This window comes from Erpetoichthys calabaricus, chromosome 9 (assembly GCF_900747795.2).
Source record: "Erpetoichthys calabaricus chromosome 9, fErpCal1.3, whole genome shotgun sequence".
Classification (NCBI taxonomy): Eukaryota; Metazoa; Chordata; class Cladistia; order Polypteriformes; family Polypteridae; genus Erpetoichthys; species Erpetoichthys calabaricus.
Genome location: NC_041402.2, coordinates 119,439,171 through 119,458,839, shown reverse-complemented (window position 1 = coordinate 119,458,839; position 19,669 = coordinate 119,439,171). Strand labels below are relative to the sequence as shown.

Sequence of the window (19,669 nt, the reverse complement as noted above, 5' to 3'; positions counted from 1 at the left end):
TTTTTTTCTCCCTAAATAATAAAAACCACCATTTACAAACTGCATTTTGTGTTTACTTGTGTTATATTTGACTAATGGTTAAATGTGTTTGATGATCAGAAACATTTTGTGTGACAAACATGCAAAAGAATAAGAAATCAGGAAGGGGGCAAATAGTTTTTCACACCACTGTATATAATGTATATGTGTATATATATATATATATATATATATATGTGTGTATATATATATATATATATATATATATGTGTGTATATATATATATATATATATATGTGTGTATATATATATATATATATATATATATATATATATATGTATGTATATATATATATATATATATAAATATATAATATTAGTGGTGGGCGGTATGACCAAAATTCTATATCATGGTATTTTTCAAAATTATACCGGTTTCACGGTATTCAACGGTATTTTTTTCCCATGCATGAGTGGATGTTAACCACATTTTCCACTGCAATTACTGCAGTAGACTGGCTAAGAATAACGTATTCCACTGTCATGAGAATTGTACATTGTATAATAAAATATTTTAATGTGCACACAAGTATTAATACAGGCTTGTATGGCCCCATAAAGTGATAATTTTCAAGGGGGTGGCACTAATAAAGAGAAGGAATCACATTGCATGACAGTTGCAGTCAAAATATTGAACCTTTTTTATTGAACAAATTTTGCAAAAAATTAAAATTTTGACAACATATTTTCAACCATCTAAATAGGCATTTAGACTTAGTAAAATATCCAGAGGTACTTGTCAAAAGTTGTATTGCACTGAACATGTCTTAGAAATGGAATAAATAGTAAATATTTTTTGTAAACCAACTGCACTTTCTATTAATGTTAACAATCTCTTTCCACTGACACATTAAAGTGACTTTTTAAATAACTTTACCATCCTTAAAGTGCATAATATTTAAAATAATAAATAATAGTGCAACTTCCAGTAATAGTATTATTACTTCAAGCCCAGGTGCATTACACAGTATTCACCAAATAAAAATAAAATAAAACAAGTGCAACTTGGTCATGACATATTTACCAACTGAACCATCATTAAGGCAAACTGCATTAATATGGACCTTGCTTCAAGCTAAGCTATATACATAAAAAAATAAAACTGAAACTTGCATTTATAATGCTATTAGTGGTATAGCCCTACGGAAGTGTATTAGGGCCACGGTGAAGAAAACAAAAACTTTATTCTCAAAATTTCCACTTTATTCTCACCATTTATGTTGAGATTAAAGTTGACATTTCCACTTTATTCTCATAGTTTGTCATTAAAGTAGAATGTCGTAATCTAAACTTCACCCTAAAATCAATGATTAATTTACTAGATTTTCTTCAAACCCCATCATAAGTTAATGTTGCACATTAAATGCTTTGTGTTTAGTGTTCCCCGACCCAGTTGTTAATCACTATGCGCTTCTTAAACTGACTTCCTCTGCACTAAGTGGAGGCACAGGAAGCTATTGCCACACAGAATACATTCACTTCATGATATTCCTGCTCTCTGAAAATTTAGAATGCTAAGATAAATACTTGATATCATTTTCATGATGAAATGCATTAAAGCAGGTATTAAACATGCACGGTAGTGTGGCGGTAGTGCTGTAAGGGATCCCCAGGTGTACGTTCAGTGTAGAGAAGTTTATGGCAGGTGTGACAAGGCTCCAAAAAACTAGATGTATGAATGGGTATCGCACAGGTTTAACTAAAATATTGTGTAAATGTTGGGTTTGTGATCTGGTGGTCGTGACACAAGCACAGAATTCAATGGATGTTCTTCTGAGCAGACTTTCTTTATTTCATGCGTGCTGTCTCTGTCTGACATCTACAAACCCCCAGTTCCTATCCTTCCTTTTTCTTTCTCCACATAACCAATCACCACACGATAAATGTCTTTGTGAAATTAAAACTAGTTATAAAGTTAGACCACGGAGTATTCAGAGCTTTAAAAAAAATTTTCGTTATACATGTTTAATTATGCCAACCATTCAGGGTTGCACCCATCCCAGCAAGCATTGTGTGCAAGGCAGGAGCAAATGTGGTGCCAGCACATCGCAGGGTGAATACGAGCAATACATACACTAGCAGGGTCAATATAACATAACAAAACCCCACATCCTACATGACTTTGAAAGGAAACTGAAGCACGCCGAGTAAACCCACCAGAAAAACATGCAAATTCAAAGCAGGGAACACCTGGGACCCCTTTGCTGCGAGGCAGCAGTGCAGCCTCCATGCCACCGTGTCCCCACATGATTAATACATGCTTTAATGCATTTTGTCATGAAAATGATATCAAGTAATTATCTTAGCATTCTAAATGGTCAGAGAGCAGGAATATCATGAAATTAATGTATTCTGTGTGGTGATCGCTGCCTGCACCTCCTGTTAGAGAAAGAAGATGTCAGTCTAAGAAGCATGTAGCGATTAACATGGCTCCAGGAACATTTAACACAAAGCATTTAATATGCTACATAACTTGTGATGGGGTTTGAGAAAATTTAGTAAATTAAATATTCATTTTAAGATAAAATTTAGTTGACTATGTTCTACTTTAATGACAAATTACGAGAATAAAGTCAACATGTCGTCACACTATTACACAGTATCCAGGTACATTACACAGTATTGGAAAAAAAAAAAATAAAACAAGTACAACTGGGCTTGCAGTATTATCCAGTATTACAGAAACAGTATTCACACTAGGGAATCCAGACACAGTGCACGGGTATCACATGTGAACAGTTTTAGAACATCCGACACTTATTTTTAATAAAACTACTGCAATATGTTGACACAAATAAAAGACTAACCTTATCTACAAGCAGTTCATGCTGTCATATAAGTATATGTATCTTTAGTTGCTGTAATAAGAGCGTAGAAAGCACAACGTCCTCACAGGTGGCGCAGTGGTAGTGCTGCTGCCTTGCAGTAAGGAGACTGTGGAAGATTGTGGGTTCGCTTCCCGGTTCCTCCCTGTGTGGATAACGCTTTGAGTACTGAGAAAATCTCTATATAAATGTAATGAAGTTTTATTATTATTAACGTGTCCAGCGTGCGGTCGTCCAGGCAAGAGCGCACCTTCGTGCAGAAGTACGCCAGCCGCTGAGAAAGCACGCTCTGCCTCCACTGAAGTACGTGGCACAATCATCAGATACTGATACACTTGTTCTAAACAACGTCCGCGCTTGCCGTTGCTCTGAAACACTGCCATTTCAGGTTTTACTGATGCATCCAGTTTCTTGTCATCATTCTGTGATGGCAAGTTTCTTGGCACAGATAATGCGGATGCAACAGACTGACGCATTGCAATTTCAAGTTGCTGTTCAAAGCTGTTGTCTGATGAAGTGCAAGCTGCAGCAATGGTGCCACCTTAATTATTTTCAACTATAACTCTGTTATTTCTTGATCGATTTTTAAACTTTTACACGCTATATATGCGAGCTTGACCATTCCTGTTTTCCCGAGAATTACAGCAGTTTCATTCCCGGGAATGCGGGAATTAAAAATGTCCGGGAATCCTAGCCCGGGAATGGATTCCCTAATTCACACATTTGAACTTAATGGTCCACATCCGACCTTTTAAAACCAAAGTATCTCCAGACAACAGACACGGCTCCTTATTCCGGCAAAAGTTCTTCTGTGTCATCATGTTCAACTTTATTGTCTGCTACAGCTTCAGTTTCGGAATGTTCTCTGTCCATTTTCACCGTTCAATACGGTATGAACCGGTTCATAATGGTATGAACCGGTATACCGCCCAGCACTAATATATAATATACACACACACTAGATGTGTAAGCCCATGCTGTAAAAAGCCCGGGATCCTAAAAACTATTGAACTCGTCAGAAAATAAATTGAAATGTATAGATGTCAGGTAATTGAAAGGAACTACTCTGGGTGTCTCTTTTCTAGAAGGTTTCGTTTTGCCGATGTGTTCACATCGCTTGTGTATTAGCGGTAGGAGGAAAAGTAAAAAGGATACCATTTTACCAATGTGCTCGCCTTGCTTATGTATTAGTGGCTAAGTGTGTGTCTCTTTCTTTGGAGGTTTTGTTTTGCCGACGTGCTACCCTCGCTTGTGTATTAGCGGCTAAGCAAGTTTCAGTTTCCTCGGAGGTGGAGCCCTTACTCCGACTCTACCTCTCACTTCTGGGCCGGACAGACAGACAGACACACACACACACTTCCACGCCCTTCTGTACTATTCATGATATGTACTAAATATGGACCCAATAATGTGTTGAAGAATAGACACATATAAGTAAGAAGTAATGTTGTTCACTGCTTATATAAACTGCTGTAAATGTATAATTTCTTTCTCTCTTTCTCTGCTTTTCTTGGGATGGTATCCACATGGCACTGCATGCATACTGGAGTAATAAAACTTTATATAAACTTTATATAAACTATTAACATTTCCAACTTCTAATTGCCTGAAGAGTTGTACAAACTCAGATGTGTAGGTTCCCTGCCCTGTCAGTATTTATAGGAAGTGCAGTGCATTTCTTTGATACATGTGGGTAATTTGTTTTTTTTGACATTTTTATCATATGAAGCGTGCTTGTAGCAGGAATAAACGGGACACTGTACCTTTTATAGGATAGTTTCAGGATGCATACAAGTGTTGTATATGTCATAGCAGTAACTTGAGAACCTTAAAGGGCTACTGACGTAAAGTTAATTTCTATTGGCAAAAACCAAGACGCATAGATATAAATATACCCATCCTTCAGATTTTAAAAACACAACAGGAAAATCTTGTAGCATTTTGCAGTTTCTTTTAAACTATGTGTACAATATCACAACATTCCAGACCACTCTTCAGCATATTTTAGTTTTGGTTACTTAGTTTCATTTCAGGTATGTATTTATGAAAAGCTGTAAACTTGTAAATCAAAACAGAAAGAAATGTTACAAGATTTAATACAATAAAAAAAGTAAAATCCTTATTATTATTCTGAAGACGACTTACAGATATGGTAAAATGGGACTAGAAAGACTGGAAGAACATTTCAAACCCCTAACTCATGGTAGAAATCACAGGATCTGCGAGCTGTTAACATCTATGTTAGGAATTACAGTGGTTCAAAAATGAAATACATTTTTAAACCTCCTTCAAGGCTCAAAACACTTAACTGTAGAAACAATCTCGCAGAACCCCAAGAATCTAACTCATAAACCTGGGATGTTGTTTCACTCTTTATCTTCATCCACTTATTGTTCTTGTATGTTTTATTTGTGTCTTTCTGTCATATTTCCACAGCTCAAGATAAAAGAAAGAGCATGCCTTATGCTGCAGTCACATGCTATCAGACAGATGAGAAATTTAACAGTGAGAGGTGTGAATGAGAGAGTATATAGTGCATCCAGAAAGTATTCACAACGCATCACTTTTTCCACCTTTTGTTATGTTACAGCCTTATTCCAAAATGGATTAAATTCATTTTTTTCCCTCAGAATTTTACACACAACACCCCATAATGACAACGTGAAAAAGTTTACTTGAGGTTTTTGCAAATTTATTAAAAATAAAAAAACTGAGAAATCACATGTACATAAGTATTCACAGCCTTTGCTCAATACTTTGTCGATGCACCTTTGGCAGCAATTACAGCCTCAAGTCTTTTTGAATATGATGCCACAAGCTTGGTACACCTATCCTTGGCCAGTTTCGCCCATTCCTCTTTGCAGCACCTCTCAAGCTCCATCAGGTTGGATTGGAAGTGTCGGTGCACAGCCATTTTAAGATCTCTCCAGAGATGTTCAATCGGATTCAAGTCTGGGCTCTGGCTGGGCCACTCAAGGACATTCACAGAGTTGTCCTGAAGCCACTCCTTTGATATCTTGGCTGTGTGCTTAGGGTCATTGTCCTGCTGAAAGATGAACCGTCGCCCGAGTCTGAGGTAAAGAGCGCTTTGGAGCAGGTTTTCATCCAGGATGCCTCTGTACATTGCTGCAGTCATCTTTCCCTTTATCCTGACTAGTCTCCCAGTTCCTGCCGCTGAAAAACATCCCCACAGCATGATGCTGCCACCACCATGCTTCACTGTAGGGATGGTATTGGCCTGGTGATGAGTGGTGCCTGGTTTCCACCAAACGTGACGCCTGTCATTCACACCAAAGAGTTCAATCTTTGTCTCATCAGACCTTTCTCATGGTCTGAGAGTCCTTCAGGTGCCTTTTGGCAAACTCCAGGCGGGCTGCCATGTGCCTTTTACTAAGGAGTGGCTTCCGTCTGGCCACTCTACCATACAGGCCTGATTGGTGGATTGCTGCAGAGATGGTTGTCCTTCTGGAAGGTCCTTCTCTCTCCACAGAGGACCTCTGGAGCTCTGACAGAGTGACCATCGGGTTCTTGGTCACCTCCCTGACTAAGGCCCTTCTCCCCCGATCGCTCAGTTTAGATGGCCGGCGAGCTCTAGGAAGAGTCCTGGTGGTTTCGAACTTCTTCCACTTATGGATGATGGAGGCCACTGTGCCCATTGGGACCTTCAAAGCAGCAGAAATTTTTCTGTAACCTTCCCCAGATATGTGCCTCGAGACAATCCTGTCTTGAAGGTCTACAGACAATTCCTTTGACTTCATGCTTGGTTTGTGCTCTTATATAGACAGGTGTGTGCCTTTCCAAATCATGTCCATTCAACTGAATTTACCACAGGTGGACTCCAATTAAGCTGCAGAAACATCTCAAGAATGATCAGTGGAAACAGGATGCACCTGAGCTCAATTTCGAGCTTCACGGCAAAGGCTGTGAATACTTGTGTACATGTGCTTTCTCAATTTTTTTATTTTTAATAAATTTGAAAAACCTCAAGTAAACTTTTTTCACGTTGTCATTATGGGGTGTTGTGTGTAGAATTCTGAGGAAAAAAATGAATTTAATCCATTTTGGAATAAGGCTGTAACATAACAAAATGTGGAAAAAGTGATGCGCTGTGAATACTTTCCGGATGCACTGTAAATATTGACATTTGGAATATTGTTAGTATGATAGGAAATTTGGACGAAGTTCTAAACAGAAAATATGCTACATATCAAGGTTAGTATAGTTAACGAAAACTAAAATCAAAACTGAAACTATTATTAAAATAACATTTTCGTAAACTGAAATAAAATAACAAAACCGAAATGAAAAACTAAAACTAAAACTAAACGAAAATATTAAAGTAGCTGGAAAGACTAACTGAAATAAAATAATAATTTACTAAAATAATTTTAGTTTCCGTTTTTGAATGAATATTCTTGCTGTTAGTTTTTAACCCCTAAAACTGAAAGTCATCCACCACGAGCCGCCTGCACTTGTTCATCCAGTGAACCTCGGCTGGTGAAGGAGGCTGGGTGTTCACACAGCATTTGCAGTGACAGAGCAAGCTGAATACGCATGTAAAGCCTCTGGAATAGAAAGCGATTTACATGCCGCCTTTCTTTGCACTTGTTTTATATCAAGATGTTATTCAAACACCTGAAACTGGAATGTGGTGGTCAACAAATCCTTTACCGTATGGACAGAAAAATCATGAATGAATAATGTTTCAGTTTATTTCTCAGGTGCCTGCTTTTTGTTGACAGTAATTCACCTGCCACTTCGCACACAAAGTATAGAGAAAGTATATTAATCATGAAAAAAACTCAACCTCGAAATTTTGATGAATCTTGACGTTTTAGACCTCCCCGAGTCAGAAAATACTGTTTTTTGGAATTATGTATATATGTGTGTGTATAAACACGATAACTCAAAAACTCAACTAGATAGATGGGTGAAATTTGGCATGTGGTCGTTACACCAAAATTCTTGATCTGTATTAACTTTTGGGCCAAATCCATCAACTGAAAATGGTTCTTTACCTGAACACATACTCAATTTGTTTTTTTTATTCATGCAGCTGCAGAGTCCGATTTAACTTTACTTTTATAATAATTGTTCAATATATTATTAATTTGATTTGATTTGTTGTTGATGGTTCTTTAATGTACATAATATAATCATTGTCTTGTGGTTTATTCCTCAAATATCCATCCCCATATCCGAGTACATGAGAAAGTCTAGGGGAGACCACTCCCGATTTTTGAAAATAAAACTGCACTGATCGAGAGACTGACTAGATCAGCGTTTCTCAACCTTTAAGTATTTGCGACCCGAGTTTTCATAAGTTTTAATCGCGCCCCCCGTAACGTTTTTTTGAAAGGAGCCCACTAATACCAATTTGTTCTTTTTTAATTAATGATATATCATAGATGCATATTTTATTATACCTACTTAACTTTTATCAACATTTATCTAACTCTACTGTATATTTATTTTTCTAGTATCAGAATGCAGTTTAAGTTAATTTGTTTTGGTTTCAATAGATGTATTTTTCATATTTTCGATTCTTGTTTTCTTTTTTTCACATCTTTGCGCCCCCCTTTTTGTTACTTCGCGCCCCCTAGGGGGGCCCGCCCCACAGATTGAGAACCACTGGACTAGATCATCATACAAGATCAGCATATTTTTTCTGACCAATCACTTTTGCTTTAAAAATGTTGTTTAACAACGAAGAGATACAAATTTTGTAAAATTCCTGAGTTGGCAACGTCTCTACTGAACTACAGGTAGGTAGGCAGGTGGAGAGAGTCTTCCAAGCGATGAAAAGCTAAACATACTAGTGTGTTTTTGTATTTATGCTATATTTATTAATTTATCTTTTTTAGATAATATTCATCATTCTTAATACCAAATATTGTGAAAATAATCCAATAGCAGAATCATGTTTTAAAATATCTGTCCCCATTTTTTCAGTGTTTTTCTCTCTCTCTCTCTCAAAATAGATAGTTGAAATCATCATATTCTTTTTGTTCTTAACCTCAGCCATATCATACATATTGCATACCAGGGATTTTTCCTGCCTTGCATCCAAACCTACTTGGGTAGGCTCCAGGTTTCCTGTGATCCTGCTCTGGATTAACATTTTTAGATAATGCATATATTGTTCCTAATCTCAGATGCTGTCTCTGTCATTTTGTGTCTGTCCGAACTCTTATTACCTGCTCTTGCTCTGCTCAAAATAGGTTAACTATTGTTATGCATGGGCTATTCAAGTCTCACTGCCCCTAACCTTGACACTACATGCTTGTTTTTCTGTTTCCCTCAATACAGCTAGGTGGGGTCTGCAAACTGATTCAAGCCTAAGAGCCCTGTTCTTCCTAAGCCCCTGTGATTTTCATGATCACACCTGTCAGAACACAGTAGATTCTGTTTTCTGATTTCAAAATTTTGATGGCAAAATTTTGTCTATAAATTGTTTGTGTCCGAGATGGAATCAGAGATTAATATGGCTGGTAGAAAATTACAAAGCCCAGTATCTTAGATTTTTGAATGCAATATTCAAGGCGTTCATTATAAGCACATTGTCGTTGGAGCAGGATATGTTGTGTGCTGTAGACATTTAGAGTAAAAAACCCTCACACCTTAAAATTCACCTAAAATTCATTACAAATTAGCCCATTCTGGGCAATAAAAGGAAAAGAAAAAAGTGCCAACAGTCAGCGCAGATTTGTTCAGCATACATGACATAGAAAATATTTTAAAAATTGTAAAATTTTGTAAAATTGTTCATATTCAGTACCTGGTTTTGATTATGCTTGTTTTTATCAGACAAAAATAAAACCAAATAGTAAACTGTGTCGTGTAGTGTAGTAAGCTTCCACTAACATTAAACTAGTATCCAAACCCGTTAAGTGTACAGTTCTCTCATTGTGACACAAAAACTAAACTTCATAGTAGCTCTTTAATATGCCATAATTACTAAAATTGAAACTAATATATACAGTACACCCCCAAAATTCGCGGGGGTTACGTTCCTAGAACACCTGTGAATTGTGAAAAACCGCGACTTTTGGATGTGATTAAAAAATGCCTTTTAAATGCCTATTTTTATAGTTTCAACCCTAAATGCAGCACGCCCCCAAAGCATTTTAATTTTGTTGCAAACTCAGCTTAATACATTAATACATTACGTAAAAAATTACCTTAATATATTACCTAAAAACAGAATGTAAAGGTAAACCCGTCTTACTGTACAGTACTGTACTGCTATGTCTTCCGCGGTGCTAGAATGTAAAATATCGCTATATGTACTGTAATTCATGTAAGCACGTTTTCTTTGGTATGTGCTGTCATTTTCTTTGTTATAAGTAGAGTAAATACATAATAATTTCAATTAATTAAAATATAGTAAAATGTACGGGTACTCGCCAAAGATGAATGATATTGATGATGATGATGAAGTAGCTTTAAAACTTTAGTAGATTTAAAACTCCTCGGGTGGCGCCTCTTCTTTAGGTGCTTCAGGGGGAGTCATATCTTTGTATGGGTCTTCTTCTGGTGAGGTTTCGTGCTGGCTTTTCTTTATAGGTTTCAGGAACATTGTGATAGGAAGTTGCTACATTGTCTCCTGTAGCAAACTGCTGGTACAATTTCTGTTCTTTCTCACGAATGATGTTACCGTCTTCCTGCAGTCGGTGATCCACAGTGCCAAGGCAGGTTCCATCCTGACGATATTTTTATTCCTTACGGTCTTTTCCTTTTTGGCACTATCACAGAAACTTACAGATACGGTACTCCAGATTGCTGCTTTGTTCTTCTTTATGTAGCATACGGTGCTTTCATTAATGCCATAGTGGCGAACTACTGCAGCATAACTTTGTAGTTCCCGGAGCAAATCAACCTTCTCCTGAAGTGTTTTAAACTTCTTCTGGCGCTTAGGCTCAGTTCCAGAAGCTTTAGAAGGTGCTGAGCGGTTCGACAACATCGTGTGCGTTTAAAAAATAACAAAACAATAACAAAATGGAAAACACGAGGACACTCAGCTGGAGATGTGTCACAAAGCAGCAGTCAATCATCAGCAAGGAGAAATGAATAACGCTCTCGGATTGGCTACTTTCACCATCCCAAACCGCGGTGGTAAACCCACTCACCTGGAGACGCGTCACATGGCAGCAGTCAATCAGCAGCAAGGAGAAATGAATAACGCTGTTGGTTTGGCTACTTTCACCATCCCAAACCGCATTTCCCTCAGCGGTTGCTTCCTGTTCTCTCTACAGCACAGTATTGCCACGAAAAAAAGCCATACAAAATTGCGGAGGATATTTCCGCTAACAATTAATAGTTAGGTTCTAAGAAAAAAAATCCGCAAACGACCAAGTCCACAAACCCTGAACCGTGACTTCGCAGGGGTCTACTATATATAAAAATAAAATAGAAATGTCTTTGTAAAATAAAAACTAAATTAAAACTAAAAATACATGATGAAGGAAAACTAAACTGAATTTCCAACTAAGTTCAGAAAAAAATATAGAAATAAAAAGTAATATAAAAAGGCTAAACTGTAATAACCTTGCTACATATATAGTGCACACAATATATAAGACAGCAAGTCACACAAACTTACCACTTAAGACTTTGTGCATTATTGATTATTTCTAGTTAAAATGTTTTCTGCTGGAGCTGTGGAAACGTTTGAGTCGTTTTTATTTTAGTTTTGCAAGTAGGTCATTAAAACAACTGATTTAGTGTTCCTTTCTCTTGCCTTAATCTCTCACACTGATGCAGACAAGGGACCCTTTGCCGATTTAGTAATGTAAATCAATAGATACCAGTATATGCTCAAGAATAGTTTTGCCATAATGGGCCTCATTCATTTGGAAATGTGAAAAAATGTATCAATGTGTGCCAGTTTTCCTTTTTAATTTTGGAATTTTTTAAAACTTCCCAGCAACACTGATTTATTAATTAGTTTCCTTGATTAAGTATCTTACCAGGCTTTCTAAGTAAGCAGACTAACAAACAATAATTAGGAAATCATATAATTTTATAATGGATGCTAAATTTATCTGATAAAACTATTAATAATATAAATAGTGTGTGTGCTAAGCAAGATTTAATGTATGTATAGTACAAATTACACCTGGGAAGTTGCATATAATAAGAATTTTGTTTATTTGTAGTATTACTACTGTCTCTCTTATTTTCAGTGCTGTATCCTTACCGACACATCCTAGGTTTATGGCAACCTGACATTGGACCTTATGGAGGACTTCTCAATGTTGTGGTAAGAGTGATTAGGTTAAATAATATGAAAGCATTGTTTTAATTACTTTTTCTGAAGTAACAATTTTACTGTACCTAAAAAAAGTATTAAATGCTGAATGATCACTACAATTACTATTACATCAACATTTCATCTTGAGTTTTAACCCTTTTTTCCTGCTGAATTGTAACTTGGTATGGTATGAAAGACTTTACACAATTTATACGAGTGTTACTCGAGGATAAAGTCAATTTATAATTTGATATCATATGATAGAAGTATATGTAGTTAAAAGCAGTATTCATATTCAGAGGATGTTGTACTCAAACCCTTTACAAAACTGGTCTTTTCACATTAGTTTGTTTCTAATTAATTAAAGTATAACTTCTAGGAGAATATCGTAGAGTGTTCAGTTTAACATGTGGCATCCATTGAATGATTGAGTGTTGCTTACAATTTAATCTGGGTACTGTTTATCTTACATTCTGCACAGTAGGATCTGAAATTCCTTGCAAAAGAATTGTGTGTTTGTAAAATGTAATGCAAAGCTAGACACTTACTCCTTTAGTACTTAACTGAAAAAGTTAGGATACAAGCTGGGCTTGATGAACAGTCTGAAATGGGCTAAGCATGTTTATAAAATTTGGACCAGCTTAGTACAGATTATTCTGTATTCAGACTTATATATTGGTATTAAAGGAACTGTACACAAGCATTGCAAAATGTTGCATGAGACTTGTTTATCTCATTATCTCAAACTGTTTCTCCTTGTGATAATCGCAGCTGCAGGAAGGCTGGTCAGCTCAGACATTCCTGTCCCCTGCTGTAGATTCCAACTGTTCTCAGGGAATTCTCTTTAGGTCCTTAGCCACTTGGAATATAATCTCTGCAGTATGTCTTGGGTCTGCTGCAGTGTCTCTCCCAAGTAGGAGTGCCTTTACAACATGTCCATATTGCCTCAGCTGGCTACTCTTGAGTAGCGACTCTACTCTGAGGCTGTCCCAAATAGCTGACCTTCTCACCCTATCACAGAGTGTCCGCTCACAGCCCCTGCAAAGAAACCTCATATCTGACGATTATACTTGCAATCTCATTCATCCAGTCAATACCTACAGCTCATGACCATAGGTGATAACAGATATAAATTGACTGGTAAATCAAGAGCTTTGTCTTTTGACTCTTCTTCTGATTCACCACCACAGACTGGTATATCGCCAAAGAAACAATTGTCACTGTTCCAGTCCTCTTGTTGATCTCGCATTCTCTTCTTCTGTCATTTGTGAATAAAATGCCATGATACTTGAACTCCTCAACAAAGAACACCCCCTCTTATGTAGAGAGAGTATAATTCACTTTTCCAGAAATGAACCATGAGAGGTGCTGATCCTCATCCTTGCCTCTTCACACTCAGCAGCAAATCACTCACCTGTTTGCCCAAGGTCACATTCAGATGAGGCAAAGAGGAGAACGTAAAGCAATGATGTAACCTTTAACTTTCTCAGCTGGACACCCTCACATCCTTGGATGTGCCTTCTGTCTTTTTCCATAAAAACCACAAACAGGAGCAGTGACAAAACACAGTCTTGACAAAGTCCAACAGCCACAATGAGCAAATTCGACTTAATGCCAAGTATTCAGGCACAGCTCTTACTATGTTCATATGGCGAATGAGTAGCACTCCAGAGCGGCCCCATATTCTTGCAACACTCCCACAACAAGGGGGATGGTCATATGCTTTTATTCACATATACAAAGCACATGTAGACTTCTAGTCAACCTCCAGTAAGTATGCCAGGGAGACGAGCTGATCCACTGTTCCACTGCCAGGACAGAATCCACATTGTTCATCCTTTGTCTTAGGCCCAGCCATCAGAAGGAGTCTCCTCTCCAGTAACCTGACATAGGCCTTAATAGGGAGATTTAGGAGTCCAATGCAAACCTGTCCAAAGCATCCTCACCAGGTTGAAGTTTATCAAACAGATTTCCCCAAATTAGGTCACCGCCTCTTCATTCTGCTTAAAACTGTCTGGGCAAGGTCATGCCTCAAGGTCATCCAGTAGTTTTTCTCTACAGCTTCTCCAAACTTTTTTTAAACAAAACAGACCAAACACGTTGTTGATATCTAGACCAGCATTAGAAGGAAACCATAAAGTAACAAAGGATTGACCATGGAAAAACAATGGTTGAAGTAATTGCAAAAAAAAATAGTGCAAATGTAAAAGGTATCAAAAATGGAATTAAAAAAAATTCCTTTGGGATTGGTGGGACAAAAAATAAATTTCAGTGTGTGCAACACCACCAGAGTGCCAGTGGGTGAATGTTCCAGTGAAGTTGAAATGTTTGGCTGTACAATATTTGTACTGGCCTGTTTAATTATACTTTAGCATAAAAGGATTTATTGATTTTGAAACATCTTAATCTTTAGCAATAAACACAAGGAAAAGTAACATTTATTGTATGGATTATGCCTTGTCTATGACTTTTTCCTCAGTCACTGATGCTGCACTGGTTAGTTCAAGCAGTGACACAAACTCTGCAGCTAGACAAGTAATTGCAATGTATACTCAGGGCGGGTGCCACCATTAAGGTGAGTTAGGCATTTGCCTGTGGTGTAGATCATAAGGTGGGGGAACCCAGCTGCACAGGTTAGCTACTGAACAGTCGGTTGGTGCACTAATTAGCTTGGCCTAGGGAGCAAAATAACCTAGCACCAACCATCAAAAGAGATGGGTCTGCTGCCAGTACAAAGGACAGGAGTCTTGAAGATGGGGGTATGGCTGAGCTAAATTGGAGTTGTGCCAAGATGTTTCTCCACCCTTCGCCAGAACATTTAATACTAAGGGACTTAAAGTAGGGTGGCATGACTTTAGTTTCAAAGCAGTAAACAGAAGAACAGAGAAGGATCTCTTGGACACCCTGTTGAATTCAATAGGGGTCCAGAATGGTGGGAGGATGTAATCAGTTCCATATTGGTTGAAGGGTAAATAACCAATGGTATTATTTTAGGTCTGGCAAAGACACCCTGCCCTCAGACTTATTACGGAGCAAAGCGGATTGCTTACCATTTTATAGGAAGGCAGACCAATGAGCTCTAACTCCTGAAAAACTATTTTATGGATGTGATAGAAGGTGTGTAGCACTAACAGAGTTAAAAATGGGGACTATGTTCATGTTAGTAATTGCCAATCTGGAACGAAAATACAGTGGAAGAAAGGACCAGGAGGAAAGGGATTCTTTGACACGCTTAAAAATACAATGGTAATTAGATGCTGTAATGATTTGCATTGGAGGAGAAATTTCGATATCCAAATATTTTAATGAGTTAGCCAAAGCGACATACAAAGGAAAAGCTGACTTGCAGCATAGGGAGTTCAATGGAAGGAGATATCAATGGTGTATTATCACCACTCTAAGCAATTTTTGTAGTTTTTACTCATGTATTTCTTACATAGTAGTTAGTCTTCTGAAGTAGTTCATCTGCTTACAGTCATGCATGAGTGCAGTAGTAACTTTTACTTGGTACTACCAATGCTGTAAACAAGCTAGTATTGTTATATTTTTGGATTTTTTTGTATGGACTTGGTACTGAATTGTGGCAGTTCTTATGACATCTCTAATACACTAAATTTGTGCCTAACAGAGATGTTAATAACCAACAAATTACAAGTAAATAATCACAACATGATTTCTTCAAGCAAGTATGTAATGCAAATAAATTGATAGTGCTGATCCTATCCACAAGCAAAGTCATAATCACATGTTAAGGAGAAGACACTTAATAATTGCAAAAGATCTGGACTTTCTTTTGAAAATCTATAAATTTTGCTGATTCCTATTCCAGCTTAAAAATACTGGAACCTTTCAACCTCCTTTACAATAACCTCAGCGTGAATCCAGCTTGGAATTCAGTGTAAATTTGGTTAAATCAGAGTCAGACTTATGGTGACTTATAATGATTACATTATAAGCAGAAATAACTTGCTGGACAGTATTCTGTTGCCAACTAGTGGATGAAATATGTTGCAGAAAATCATAAATATTTCCATGCCATCTGCCACTTCATGGTAACTCATCAATACTTGTTAGTGGGATGGAGCCTCCTACCAAAAACACGATGGCAAAAAAAAACATAAAGCCAGTTTTAGAACAAACTGAAACTTAGCCATTGCTTGAATCGAATGATAGTAATAACAATGTAAATTGGCCATCAGATGTTGACACAGACAGTAAAACTGACACCTTTTCGGTAAATTTCGACCTGCCAAGTTTCTGTGGTGTTCTTGCTAGGTGTCAGCTACTACTGCTGACAATCCTGCACATCCTAGTAATCCCAGTCTGAAGATGTCTGTTGATCATAGTTTTCTGGATTGTTTACAATTTGTTGTTGATAGTATGGTGCAGAAAACTGTTGCTGAAAATAATTACTGTATTGAGCAGTGTCGGAAAAACTCAGGCACCAGACATGGAAAGTGGTGATGTGGTGGTGCTTGCTTGTTCTGACAGACAATGCTGTAACCTTCAAGGGGATCCCCCTCTCTTCGATATTCTATACTAATATACACGCACTCTGACTTCCGAGGAGGAGCTCCCCACCCCTTCATGTAAATATAATAACAAATTGGGAGGTGGAACAAAACACTTGCTAAACCGAGTACTGCCAGTAATTTGGTTCCACTTCAACCACTGCTTGCAAATAGGAATGTAATTTCATTCTGTACATGAGATAGTAAATCTGAGATAAACACTACACTATATATAAAAGCAGCACCTTATGTATTTTTACAAAGCTTGTGCCATTGTCCTTCTGCATGCACATCACATACATTGCAAGCTCACAATAACAATCAACACTCGGCATTATGCACTTTTTTTGCGGCATGTCATTTGCATGCATGATAAGAAATGGCAAAATATGTACTTTATCCAATTCATGGTCAAACACAACAAAGTACGATTTTTTTTTTTTTTTGTACGGAATGCTGAGTTGTTTAGATTTTTCTGGTCAGAAGAAGATAGAAAGAGAACAACTGAGGATGCTGTGTTTGAGTGAGTAAAAATAATCAGTAAATTCTAGTTTCCAAAAAAAAAAACTATTTTTCTATTGGCAGACATTTATTCAATTTTATTTTATGATGAGGCAGAGCTAATTTTAGAGCTTTGTGCTAATACATCATCATGATTTGTAGTAATTTTAAATGAACTTGGAACAAATAACCTTTGAATCATCAAAATAACATTACTGAATACAAGTACAGTAATATCAGATTGCTAAATTGACAGCAATCTGTGAGACAACAAAACTACTGTGTCCTTAGCTAAAAGACACCATCCTCCAGCCCGCATACTGTGGTACAAGGGGAGATCGGTTAATTATTCATAATCCACAAGTATCTCTCGATCTCCTCACCCAAGGGTCCCCCTCTGTCCCACCCAAGGCGATGATACTATACATGGTCAGTGTTTTGAAATGATACTATAACGTTGTCAGCGTATAAGACATTGCAAAGCCCTAGTTTCTATACCTCACTTAATCATCTTGAGATTTTTACCAAAGGAAAACTGACACATACAGCACAGTATGACTGAATCACTGTAATATAACTGATGACTCTGTTCATGTGAATGCTTCAAGTTGCTGTGTGGCAAAAAGGTAAAATAATTGCAATCAAGTAGGAGGACAAGAAAAGCATGTGCCACTTAAGCACTGTTCACAGTGCAGTAACTGTCAGTGTTTATCCCGGAAATGTGGAATTTTCAATGCCTTAGGTTGTGGGAGGCTACGGTAACCCAATGGGTGGTGCCGATCGTGTGGCTTAGGCAGTAACATTCTACCTTGTCATATACAAGCAATGAATAAAATATTACAGAAAAAAAATCTTTCGATATCTGTTCGAACGGTGCTTATGTGCATTGGGTAGTTTCAAAATATATCACATGAAGCAAGTATACTAACTTAGCATTAGTACAGCTGTGAACAACAGACATATCTTTCCTACAGTGTTTATTTGGTATTTACACGTTCCTGTTATAAACCGAAACATTTTTTGATGTTAAAAAAATTCAACATTTTTTTTACTTGTTTTCCGGGGGTAAATATAACACTGAGGAGGCTATGTTATCATTAGCTTAGTTTATAATATGCAACAGTAGCTGGTGATGATGACTTGGTGATCGTCAGATAGAGGTGCTTGTTTAACAACCCAGTGCCTGTATGTTTAAAAAGCAGATGTTAAAAAGAACTGTAAAAGGTAACATGAAGAGGTTTATAGCTAGTAGGGTGGTCATTTGACCTTCACATCAAGCCATTTAGCTGCTTCAGTTGCACCAGGGCATGGAGTATTACACTACTGTTTTCCAAGACTTGCTATGACTGCAATGTATGACCTGCCTTCATGCCATGGAGAAGTGTTACCTAAAGTTTTGGTTGTGCTGAAACTGGTCCACAGAACCTTTTTGTTAATGTTATCTACTGGTTACAAAATTTTAAGCTTCATTAGTAGGACTTTGAGTTACAAAATTAAAAAAAAAAAAAAACCAAACATATGGTCAGTTCTGTAGTTAGATTTTTTTTTGATGGCAACTTGAATAATTTAACAGTGTTGTTAACCATTGGGTTTGCTGTGGTGTTGTTATTAAATTATATTTTCTCTTGCTACCTTTAGGTGGATGGTTTATTTATAATTGGCTGGATGTATCTCCCACCACATGATCCACGAGTTAATGATCCAATGAGGCGCAGACCCCTTTTCCGCATTCACATGTGGGAGTCAAGTAAGGCAACAGTAGAGTGCATGTATGGCTATAAAGGACCCCATAAAGGAGACATACAGGTTAGTTCTCTATAGTTGCTTTATCTATACATATCTTACAGATATCTTTTTTAGCTATTTGGTTTTGGTTTTATTTCCAAAAGTAGCAGTAAACCACCAAGGTACTATAAATCCCTAGTGTGTCAAAACTTATGTGACCACCAGTTAATTAGATTTATTTTTTTGTTCAGGTTGAGCAAGCCAATATCCAGCTCAAAGCAATCATGCATGTTCTCACCCACCTTTCAGCAATAAACTACAAATTAACAAATAAGTTTATTAAAGTTGTATTGTTTACAGAAAAATAAACATATAGACTTCAAGTATAAATATGTACATATATTCCATTGCAGTGTACAGACCACACACACTTAATGTATAATACATTGATCAGCCACAATATTCAAACCACTGGCAGTTGAAGTAAATAACATTGATGATCTTGTTACAGTGGTGCCTGTCAAGGTTTGGGATATATTAGTCAGAAAGTGAACAGTCAGTTGAGATGGAAGCAGTAAAAATCTGAAAGCATAAGGATATAAGTGACTTTGACAAGTGCAAATTGTAATGGCTAGGTGACTGGGTCAGAGCATCTCCAAATAGCAGGCAATGGAAGATGGTGGTATGGTCTGAGGAATTGAAGTGCCTGGCTGGGTGCATGTGCATCAATTATCTGGTGAAGAGACGATAGCAGAATTCCCTATGGGAAGAAGTCAAGCCAGCAGAGGCAGTGTGATGCTCTGGGCAATGTTCTG

General features: G+C 37.2%; 1 protein-coding gene across 2 annotated transcripts in view; it reads left to right on the top strand.

Annotated features, from left to right (window-relative positions):
* Positions 1-19,669, top strand: part of fbxo31 (F-box protein 31) — a 124,174-nt gene that overhangs the window by 52,987 nt on the left and 51,518 nt on the right. For both annotated transcript variants that reach the window (XM_028810107.2, XM_028810108.2), the window contains 2 exons: positions 12,050-12,126; positions 18,768-18,935. In XM_028810107.2, the coding sequence (XP_028665940.2) occupies positions 12,050-12,126; positions 18,768-18,935 (245 nt within the window). The remainder of the gene's footprint in view (positions 1-12,049; positions 12,127-18,767; positions 18,936-19,669) is intronic.